This window comes from Ursus americanus, chromosome 23, assembly GCF_024610735.1.
Source record: "Ursus americanus isolate L20-20 chromosome 23, mUrsAme1.1.p, whole genome shotgun sequence".
Taxonomy (NCBI): Eukaryota; Metazoa; Chordata; class Mammalia; order Carnivora; family Ursidae; genus Ursus; species Ursus americanus.
This window is the reverse complement of record NC_142149.1, coordinates 21,750,876-21,761,718: the sequence shown is the minus strand read 5'-3', so window position 1 is coordinate 21,761,718 and position 10,843 is coordinate 21,750,876. Positions and strand designations below refer to the sequence as shown.

At 54.0% G+C, this 10,843-nt stretch overlaps 1 protein-coding gene across 7 annotated transcripts; it reads left to right on the top strand.

Moving 5' to 3' along the window:
* Positions 1-393: 393 nt before the first annotated feature.
* LOC123779539 (transcription factor CP2-like protein 1) lies at positions 394-9,945 on the top strand. 7 transcript variants are annotated; one of them, XM_045777775.2, is made up of 15 exons: positions 394-527; positions 994-1,145; positions 1,283-1,356; positions 2,109-2,214; positions 2,322-2,428; positions 5,585-5,737; positions 5,931-6,041; positions 6,750-6,847; positions 7,067-7,121; positions 7,375-7,468; positions 7,862-7,952; positions 8,403-8,521; positions 8,626-8,777; positions 8,914-8,965; positions 9,531-9,945. In XM_045777775.2, the coding sequence occupies exons 1-15, from the start codon at positions 445-447 to the stop codon at positions 9,566-9,568; spliced, it is 1,485 nt and encodes a 494-aa protein (XP_045633731.2). In that variant the 5' UTR covers positions 394-444; the 3' UTR covers positions 9,569-9,945. The 7 variants fall into 7 exon arrangements, with proteins under 7 accessions (XP_045633731.2, XP_045633725.2, XP_045633728.2 ...); XM_045777769.2 differs by having other exon boundaries at positions 1,283-1,360; positions 2,322-2,502; XM_045777772.2 differs by having other exon boundaries at positions 395-527; positions 1,022-1,145; positions 1,283-1,360; positions 2,322-2,502.
* The last annotated feature ends 898 nt before the right edge of the window (positions 9,946-10,843 follow it).

Here is a 10,843-nt window from a genome sequence, read left to right as displayed (position 1 = left end):
GTCCCCTCCTTTCCCAGGGTCATGTGAGGGGTCCAGGCCTGTGTGTCTCCAGGACTCTACATGGCTATGGATCTGGGCCAGTCTTGAAGGCAGAGGGTGCCCCTCATTGTTCCCGAGCCCCCTGGGGAATGGCGGGGAGGGGATGTCCACCCCTGGGACTTCCTTTTGCTTCACCACCATCTCCCCTTTGAGTTAATGATTGGTGGGGAGCCCTGGGGACACCATGTCTTGACCCCCCCCGCCCCCGCTTGGGCTGCCTGATAGGTCCCATGTTTTCTAGAGCCCTGGATACTCAGCCAATAGAAGGTTCCTGACCTTGCCCCACCCTTTTGTGGGTTTGCTTCTGTGTATAAAGGCTGGGGCCCCAGGTGGACGGTCCAGTGGGTGCAGCCCAGCCCAGCGCTGAGCTCTCTGCCACACAGCTGGGCCTGCTGTCTTTCCGAGATGCTGTTTTGGCACAACCAGCCAGAGCACCTATGGCCCAGCCCCGGGGAACTGTACCCAGGGCCGCCAAGTGGCTTGCTCAGGTAAGAGCTGAGCCCGGTCCCCCAGCCTCCAAGGAAGGTTCTGGTCGGAGTTGCGGTGGATAGACAGGGCCGTCTGTTTCAAGCCGAGGGGGATGGGCTTCCTGTGCTTGGGCTCCTTTGGGGCTAGAGGAGTGGTGGAACGTTGAGTGGATCGTGGACCATCTCAAACACCCTGACCCACCCTCTCAGGACACTTTTGTTGGGCATTTACCTGACATCAGACAAGCCCTGAGGTTGCACACAGTAATCGATGGCAGGTTTTTGCAGATGTTCGGTAGTATCTGGAATTGGCCCCTGAAGGGTGGTCTCCCAGAGGCCAGAGGAGTTGAATGGGGGGCTCTCGGGCCCTGGCTCTGCTGGAGTGCCTGCGACAGAAGCCTTTGGCTGCCCGGAGGACCTGCCAGGGAGAGCCAAAGCCCCACAGGGCGTGGGGTGGAAGCCGCCAGTGCTCCCCTCTCCGCCGCAGGGAGTCCCTGCCCTTGTCCTACCTGAAGCAGGAGGAGCTGCCCAACATCCCCAGCTCGGAGCCTCCCTGCCCTGCATTCCAGTACGTGCTCTGTGCGGCCACCTCCCCGGCTGTGAAGCAGCAGGAAGAGACCCTCACCTACCTGAACCAGGGTACGCTGGGCCTGGGGAAGGAAAGGGCTTAGTGGGGCAGCAAGCTCTGGAGCCGGGGCCCAGCGTGAGATGGGGGTGGTAGGCTCCATCTCTGCGCCAGCGGGGCTCACACATCCCCTTGACCTCTCTCTCCCCAGGCCAGTCCTATGAGGTGCGGATGCTCTGCGACCCCAAGCTGAGCGACGCTACCCAGTGGGCCCGGCTGGTGAAGGCAGGTGCATTCCCACCCCCCCACCGCCGAACTGGCAAGGGCCGGGCATGACTGTCCCTCTGGGCAGGAAGCCAGTGTCATCGCTGTGACGTCACTGTCCAGTGGAACTCTCTCGAGTGCACCTTTTAACTTGACCTTCACAGCGGCCCAGTGGTAGGCAGGCATTGTTGAGGAAAGAGGCACAGAGAGGTTAAATATTTTCGCAAGGACACCAAGTAGCAGATCTGGGATTTAGAAGTACATTTACATAGCATTATGCACATGCATGATTCCTTCTCTCCAAAAAATTATATATTTAGCTCCCATGCATTGCCAGAAACTATTCTATGAGCTAGGGATTCAACAGTAAAGAGACAGATGTGGTTCCCTTCCTCAGGCAGCTTGCATTCTACTGAGACAGACATGTAATTACACAAGTTATATGCAATGACAAATTGATTCACCAGTTGCAAATTGAAAAGTGCAGCAAGAAAAGAAACAAGTAGAGTGGCTAAGAGTGGGAAAGGATTAACTTCCCCATTTAACAGATAAGGAAACTGAGGCTCAGGGTCTCTAGATTACTCCCCCCGTTTCACAGCTGTGAGTGGCAGATGGACATAGATCTAGTGATCTAAGTGCTTATGACCCCTGAGGGTGGGAAGCAAGGTGGGGGCGAGGAGGGTGGGATGGCCGGCCTACCCCAGCCGCAGGAACTGGTTCCCAAATGCCCAGGCACCCTCTGACCTGTGAGCCGTGCCTTGCTGTGCCCTCAGAGCGTGGTGCGTGTGGTTTTCCACGACCGGCGCCTGCAGTACACGGAGCAGCAGCAGCTGGACGGGTGGAGGTGGAGCCGGCCAGGGGACCGCATCCTGGACATCGGTGAGTGGGGGGGAGCAGGGACCCTTCAAGGCCGCTTTCGGGTTTGGAAGGCCTTGTGGTTGGGGAGGGCTGAGGCTTGCTCCCAGCTTGCCACCCTGTGCCTGCAGATGTGCCACTGTCCGTGGGGGTGATAGAACCCCAAGTGCTGCCCTCACAACTCAACACAGTGGAGTTCCATTGGGACCCAACCAAGAGGACCTCCCTCTTCCTGCAGGTGAGCCTGAAGCTGGGACTGGGGCGCGGCTGGAGGTCAGACGGGAGTGGCAGCAGCCTAGGTGGGAAAGGAAGGTGAGTTTGGGTGGGGGTGAGGGAACAGTAAGAACAAACCGCTTCCAGAAAGCACCTTAAAGATAAAATATGGCTCAATGTTTATTGAATCTCACCACAGGGAAGGACTTGTTAACCTTAAGGCAATGGAAGAATCTAGAAAACTCAGGACAGAACTTAGCTTCATAAAAAGTAATGGTCTGCAATACATAGGCAAAATTAAAAGGAGACAAAAATGGGAAGATAGTTGTCATATGACATATAATGGCTTTATACCCTCAATATATAAAAAGTTCTCATATATCAATAAGAAAAAAATAGATGAAAGCTCAATAGAAAAATAGGCAAATGGGGTGCCTGGGTGGCTCAGTCAGTTAATTGTCTGCCTTCAGCTCAGGTCATGATCTCCGGGTCCTGGGATTGAGCCCCGCATAGGCTTCCTGCTCAGCGGGGAATCTGCTTCTTTATCTCTCTCGCTTTGTCCCTCCCCACCACTCATTCTCTCTCTCTCTCTCTCTCTCTCTCTCTCAAATAAATAAAATCTTTAAAAAAAAGGAAAATAGGCAAAGTATATAAGCAAACAATTTATACAAGGATACAAGTTACCAATAAATGTAGACAACTCAACCTCAGAAACTGCTATGTAAGTATATGTATACATATGGCAGAGACTTTAAAAAAAGATTATTGTTGGTAAAGAAGTAGTTTTGGGGGGTGCCTGGGGGGCGCCTGGCGCAGTCATTGGACGTCTGCCTTTGACTCAGGGCGTGATCCCAGCATTCTGGGATCGAGCCCCACATCAGGCTCCTCCGCTGGGAGCCTGCTTCTCCCTCTCCCACTCCCCCTGCTTGTGTTCCCTCTCTCGCTGGCTGTCTCTGTCAAATAAACAAATAAAGTCTTTAAAAAAAAAAAGAAAAGAAAGAAAGAAGTAGTTTGGGAAAACAGACCCCCTCATATCCTGAGAATACAGATTAGTGCACTCATTCTGTGGGTAGAGTGGTACTTGGGCAAAATTTATTGAATTTTATGTTCCTACCATTCTACTCTGTCATTCCATTAAAAAAAAAAGATTTATTTATTTATTTGAGAGAGAGTGGCAGGGAGGAGGGTGGCAGAGGGAAAGAGAGAGTCCCAAGCATCTTCATGCCTAGCACAGAGCCCAAAGCAAGACTTGATCTCAAGACCCTGAGATCATGACCTGAACTGAAACCAAGAGTCAGACACCTAGCCTAACTGACTGAGCCACCCAGGTGCCCCCCGCCCCCCACCCCGGGTTCCATTTCAAGAAATCGATCCTCTGGCAGTGTTCAATAAGGACACAAAGATATATGGACCAGCTCTTCATAGCAACACTCTCATATTCAAAGATTTTAAACAATCAAAGTGCCCGTTGGAAGAGAATTGACTTTTACGTAAGTTTGAGTGTGGACGTACATTGGAATAATGTAGCCATTAAAGTGAGATCTAGGGGTGCCTGGGTGGCTCAGTCGGTTAAGTGGTTAAGCGTCTGCCTTTGGCTCTGGTCCTGTTCCCAGGGTCCTGGGATCAAGCCCCACCTTGGGCTCCCTGCTCAGCGGGGAGTCTGCTTCTCCCTCTTCCTCTGCCCCTCCCCCCACTCATGCTCTCGCTCACTCTGCTCTCTCTCAAATAACTAAATAAATCTTTAAAGTGATGTCTAATGACAAGAGAAATTGCTTTCCTATAAGAGAAAGCAGAAGACAAATTTGTATTTAAAGTTTGATTTCCACTTGATTAAAAAAAAAAAAGTGTGTGTGTACACAAGTTGTTTTTCTTTCTTCCTTTCTCTTGCCCAGAGAAAAGGAAGGAAGAAAGGATCCTTGAGTGTTAACAGTGCTATCTGTGAGAGGTGGTGTGACGGGATGCCTGTATTCTTATACTACAGAGTAAATCCTTACTCTGTGTCAGAGTCCTCCTCATTTTCAAGGTTGAATAGGTTTCCCTTTATAATCCAACAATATTGTCAAAAGCCCCCTGTGTGCTCACCATGGTCTAAGCACCTGGACTGGGAGGTCAGGCGAATGTGGCCCAATTTCACTTCCCTTCCTTCCTAGGCAGACCTTGCCTAGGTCACATGATCTTTGTTTTCCCCCACCTTTCAAGTTAGACGCACCTTTCAAGTTCTTCTCAGGTTTGTGGGAGGGCTGTCACAGCCAGTGGGGGTAAACAGAGGGGAGGACCCTGCTTGCCCTTGGAATCCCAGTGCCAGGCAGAACATGGAGCTGCAGGCTGTGTGGGGTACAGGCTGGGAAGGCTTCCTGGAATAGGCTGTTCAATTTAGCAAATAAAATGCAGCACACTCAGTTAAATTTCTATTTATTTATTTGTCAGAGGGAGAGCTCGACAGAGCAGGGAAAGCGGCAGACAGAGGCAGTAGGATAAGAGGCTCCTCGCTGAGCAAGGAGCCCGATGTGGGACTCAATCCCAGGGCTCTGGGATCATGACCTGAGCCAAAGACAGACGCTTAACAAATTGAGCCACCCAGGCATCCCTAAACTTCTATTTTAGATAAAGAACTTGTTAGTATAAGAATGTCCCATGGGGTGGAGGGAAGAATATCCCTTGAAATATTTGGGATATATTTATACTAAAAAATTATTTGTTGTTTATTTGAAATTCAAATTTAACAGGGCAGCTTATATTTTAACTGGCAACTCTACCCTGGAATGGGACGTTTTGGCTTAGACGGGAGCAGGCGTTGCTTTCCAGGTAGAAGAGTCTAGGGAGAAACATGCACGTGTACTGGGGGCCATGATAAGGCGGGCTACGTGGTCAGTGTGTTCGCTGATGGGAGACAGAGAGCAGCCATGTAGAAAGGCTTGGGATGACTCTTTAAGAGGCTCAAACATGCAGGTCAGGAACTTTGCTTCTCATATCATAACCATGCGGAGCTACTGAAGGATTTTGAACAAGGGAAAGAACCTTATAAAGTTATGCATTAAGAATAAACTCCAGTTGGGGATGGAAGGTTGCTGTGGTGGAAGGCTGACAGGTGACGGGCAGGTGACAGGTTTTAGGTGGACTTTCTTGAGAGTAGATGGGACCTGGAGTCGCCTGCTTTCTCTTTGCTGCTTCTTCACCCCAGGTTCACTGCATCAGCACCGAGTTCACTCCTCGGAAAAAAGGTGGAGAGAAAGGTGTCCCCTTCCGTCTCCAGATTGACACTTTCAAGCCTGGCGACAAGGACCTTCCACCTGAGCACCTGCACTCAGCCGGCTGCCTCATCAAGGTGTTCAAGGTACAGGCAGGTCCCTTCCCCTCCCTCTAGGGACTGTCACCGTGCTTGGCTGGCTGGGTGGAGTCCCTCAGCCTGCAGCCCCCTTCTCTAGACACAGAGGGATGGGGCTAGATCTCTTGCTTAGAGCCCTTCTGGAATGAGATGGGGGCAGGTAAGGGGGGGGGGCTCTGAACTGCGCGTCACTCTCCTGTAGCCCAAAGGAGCTGACCGCAAACTGAAAACAGACCGGGAGAAGCTTGAGAAACAGCCCCTGCCGGAGAGAGACAAGTATCAGTCTGCCTGTGAGAGTACGGTGCTCGTGGAGGTGTGTGTGGAGGCGCTGGGTGTCCGTGGAGCTGGGGGGGGGGGGCGCTGGTGTTCATGGAGGTGGGGGGGGGGGCGCTAGTGTTCATGGAGGTGGGGGGGGCGCTGGTGTACATGGAGGTGTGTGGGGGGGCGCTGGGTGTCCGTGGAGGTGTGGGGGGCGCTGGGTGTCCATGGAGGTGTGGGGGGGGGGGCCGCTGCGTGTCCGTGGAGGTGGGGTGAGGGGGCTGGGTGTCCGTGGAGGTGTGGGAGGGCGGTGGGCGCGGAAGAGCGGGTTTGGAGGAAAGATCCTCGTGCGGGTGGGGACACGGAGGCCTGAGGGCCGTGGCGGCTCCAGGATCATCACAATCCCATTGATTCCACCTGCTCCCTGCAAGGACAAGTGGCGCCGTCTTGTCTGTTGGAGACCAGGCGCCGACCCCGTGCAGCCTTCCGGGCTGCCTCTCCCGCACCCGCCCCTCCCCGCCTCGCTCCTGCCCCTCCGCCGGGAGCGCTTCCCCTCCCGCCGCGGCTCCCGCCGCCAGACCGGCCGACTAGCCGACTCTTCCTTCGAGTGCAACTTGGTCTCCTTGTCAGGGACTCCTAGGGCGGGGACCAAGCCCGGCCCCGGGCAGCCCCCTCCTCAGCTCTCACGGGAAAGAGGTGACGGAAGAGCCCCCACTGGCCTCGGAATGTCTAGGCTGAGCCTTGCGGCTTCTTTGCCCCGCAGTGCTCGCCGTGGCCAGATGCCAGTGCGGGGCCCTCCTCCCCGCTCAGCCCCCTTGCTCGGACCTCGCCCCACTCCTGCAAGCTCCTGTCCCCGGACAGGTGAGGGGGGCGCGCCCCGCTCAGGCCTTTGGGGTGAGTGTGACGAGAAGAGCTCCTCAGCCCAGGCATCCGGGGAGCTGCAGGGCGGAGGGTGCGGCTCAGCCCTGTGCCCTTCGGGCGATGCGCGGCGTGACCCCAGCCAGCTCTGCCTCCCGGGGAGGGGGGAGGGGGCGTGGGGCCGGAGGCTGGCGGCACTGCCGACTCTCTGCTCCCCCATAGGCTCTGCTTCTCCCCGCCGCTCGCCTTGGACACCTTGGGGGGCAGCCCCGCTGAGGTGCGTCTTCCCTTTCCAATTCCCCCGACCTCTATCTCAGAGCCTTCGCGGGGCTTCATCGCACTCTCCAGAATGGGGTGGTCCTGCCCCCTGGTGGACAGAGCTTGTACGGCCACAGATGGCGAGGACTGGGGCACTTGCCACCGGCGGGATGAGCTTCCGGGCTCTCAGGCGTGGGGCTATGTTTCTCCCACCTCTTGTTCTCAGTCCGCGGGCCCATGGTCATAACTGGACTGCCCTCTGTATGCCTCAGGATCTGAACCCTGGAGCCTCGATCCTAGAGACGCAGCAGTGGTTGCACCAGCACCGGTTCTCCAGCTACTGCCGGCTGCTGGCCAACTTCACTGGTGAGGCTGGAGTCTGGCAGGGGCCCTACCTGGAGGGGACTGAGGGGAGAACACTCAGGCAGGAAGTCTGCCTGTGGCCTGGCTTGCTGTGTGTTCTTCAGCTAACTTCTGTTTAGGACTAAGAGTTGCCAGGCACTATGCCTGCTTGGCTTTCTTCTCCTTATCATCCCATATAATTTATATACTACCCATGAGGCCAGGGCTCAGAGAGGTTAAATAACTTGCTCAAAGACACACAGCTAACAAGCAAGGGGCAGAACTGGGACTGGAATCCAAGTTTGATCCCCATGTCTGGACATATGAGGGCCATTTGTAGACTAATGTTGGATTGTGTCCCTTGCCACCCTCCATCCCAGGCCTCTTCCCCCAATCTGGCCCTGTCTCACTCTGCAGGCACTGATCTGCTGAAGCTTACCCGCCAGGACCTTATCCAGATCTGCGGGGCTGCCGATGGGATCCGCCTTTGCAATGCTCTTAGAGCCAGGTGCTGGGCACTGCCAACCAGGACCCCCTTCCCTCTGTAGTGGTGCTTATCAATTCAGCTAATGGTTGTGTCTCGTGCATGTTCAAGCTGGAAGGTATCTTGAAGACCGCTTAGTCCCACACCCTCTTTTTACAGAGGAAGAAACTCAGGCCCAAGGACAGTGACCTGCCTGCTTGAGGTCACAGAGCTAAGCTGGCAGGGATGGGCTAAAGAGTTGGGCTCCTGCGATCTTTTTCTGTAGCCATCCCACCCACATCACTCCATTTCTGAGGACAGAGATGGATTTTTCTCCTCTTCCCTCACCCCCACGGTCCAGCATTCATTAAATGTCTGAGAAATGCCTGGTGACCTCCCTCCCTGGAGACGTGGGAGGAGGTGGGATCCTTCCCAGGGAGGGGGCTGTTAATTTAGGTATGAAGTATTGATACATAAACTGTTTTCCTGGCCCAGGCCCATTCGTCACCGGCTGACTTTGTATGTGGCTCCGGAGGCCTCTAGGCATGAGAACGACGGTCCTAAGAACCCTGACTCGGGTGAGGTTCTGGCCGCTCTCTCCAGGCGAGATTCAGGTGTGGCTGCACAAAACCTCTCCTTGCTTTCTCCTCAGTCTCTGGGGCTCCCTCAGCTCCACCCCCCCATACACACACTGAAATCTGTCTTGTGCTGCCCACAGCCCCAGGCTTTTATCAAGAGATCTCTCTAGATGAACTCAGTGCAGTCGAGCTGATGGGGAAACTGGCTGAGCTCTTGGCCCTCCCAGCCAATCAGATCCGCCGCCTCTTCCACCAGGGGCCCGGGGGCATCCTTATCCTCCTCAGTGACCAGGTAAGTGAGCCCTGCCAGGCCCCACAAGGGCCTCGATCACTCTTTCACCTCAGGCCCCGTGTCCTTCTCTCTGCCCTGACTACTTCTGTTTGGCTCTAAGGACAGAATTGTCTTAGTGACCCCTTCTCCCTTGCAGGTGGTTCAGAATCTTAAGGATGAATCATACTTTGTGGCTGTGGTGAAAAAAGGTAGGGGTTTTAGAGGGGAGAGGTGTGTGTCCGGCAAGCCCTAGAAAGGGCAAGATTGGGTTTATATTGTCTCCTAAACGAGATTAAAAGATTCCTTGAAGGTGTGTGTATGCTGGGGGTGGGGCGGAGTGTGTGCTGTGTTCCAATCAACTGGTGAACATCTGAATGCCAGCTTTGTTGGCGTGTGAGGGACAGATTTGTAGGGCTGCAAGGCTGCTATTCACCACTCAGGGAAGAAAATGTCCCAGTTTCTAGGTTCGGGAATTTAATAGAGGGCAAGGTAAGGCCCCTCTCTCTTCTGTCCCACCCCCACCATCCTACAAGGCAGAAGATGCTTGCTGGACATCACCAGGCACAGAACACCTCTGACCAGCCGGCTTGTGGTTCTAGTTATGCAGATGCCTGTCCTCTGTCCTTCCTGCGGGACAGAGGGAGGCTTCCCCAAGTTGGGGTAGGAAGACCACTCGCGTGTGGCAGACGTGCTGCCAGCTGCTTGGTTGGGGAGCAGCACAAAAGCAGTGGTTGGCTTGTCTCATCCCAGTGGTGCCCTTTCCACTGCTTTCAGTGCAGGATCCAGACGGCTACTACCTGGTTCTCACCTAGACCCAGGGACACCCCGCTGCAAGAGTTGGAGACTGACGCCAGCCTGGTTCTCTGGGGGCCCCACGTTCACCAGAAGCCTTGCTGAAATCCTCAGCTCCTTCATCGGGCTCCAGGTGAAGCGTCATGTCCGACCCCTAGAGAGGAGGGAGCAGCTCCAGGCTCCCATCTCTGCTCAGCAGCCGCTGCTGGCACCTGGCTGGGCACAGCCTCCCAAGCTCAGCCCAGCTGGCCAAGCCTGTGAGGCACAGCACCTTCCGATATGGGTAAGGTGCCTCTGCCCCAAGCAGTGCTGCCTGAACACGGGGTGCGCTGATTCACATTTATTTAAAATTGTATTCACCCTTTCCTTTTTTTAAAATTAAAAGTTAATTTGAAAAAGCGTATGTAATGTGTTGTTCTATGCCTGTCCAATTTTCTTAGTGTTTTGGTCCTCTTGGGGAAACGTTCTCTCCTTAAACTACAGACTAGGGCAAGGGATGCAGTCTGAGACAGAGGAATAAATAAAGCTGGTTGGAATTTTTTTTCCAACTAGTCCGGTCAAAAACTAATCACTAAAGCCTCTAAAAGACCATTCAACTATCAAATCGCTACGCTTATTTAAAACTTCCAGAGATGTAGGACGCCTGGGTGGCTTAGTTAATCGCCTGCCTGCAGCTCAGGTCAGGATCCTGGAGTCCTGAGATTGAGCCTGTCGTGCTGGGCTCTCTGCTCAGCGGGGAGTCTGCTTCTTCCTCTCCCTCTCCCCCTATGCTCTCATTCTCAAATAAAATCTAAACAAAAAACACACCTTCTAGGGGCACCTGGGTGGCTCAGTCAGTTAAGCGTCTGCCTTCGCCTCAGGTCATGATCTCGGGGTCCTGGGATTGGGCCCCGAGTCAGGTTCCCTACTTGATGGGAAATCTGCTTCTCTCTCTCTCCCCCTGCCTCTCCCCTTGCTCATGCTCTCTCTCTCAAATAAATAAAATCTTAAAAAAAAATTTTTTTTTTAAGGAATGAAGAGAAAACTGTTAAGGGCAGGGAATTTTACTTATTTTTTATTATTTTATTTATTTGAAAGACGGAGAGCATGAGCAGGGGGAGGGGCAGAGGGAGAAGCAGGCTCCCCACTGAGCAGGGAGTCAAACACTGAGGGGTGCCTGGGTGGCTCAGTCGGTTGAGCCTCCAAATCTTGATTTTGGCTCAGGTCATGATCTTGGGGTTGTGAGACCGAGCCCCACGTTGGCGATACGTGCTCAACAAGGAGTCTGCTGGAGATTCTTTGTCCCTCCCCCTGCT

What these genes read in the sequence shown, in the direction of transcription:
- LOC123779539 (XM_045777767.2), top strand. Translation starts at nt 857, where the DNA reads ATGGGGGGCTCTCGGGCCCTGGCTCTGCTGGAGTGCCTGCGACAGAAG. An exon ending in GGACCGCATCCTGGACATCG is followed by an intron (nt 2,215 to 2,321) that starts GTGAGTGGGGGG and finishes CTGTGCCTGCAG; the next exon opens with ATGTGCCACTGTCCGTGGGG. An exon ending in AGCCTAGGTGGGAAAGGAAG is followed by an intron (nt 2,503 to 5,584) that starts GTGAGTTTGGGT and finishes TCTTCACCCCAG; the next exon opens with GTTCACTGCATCAGCACCGA.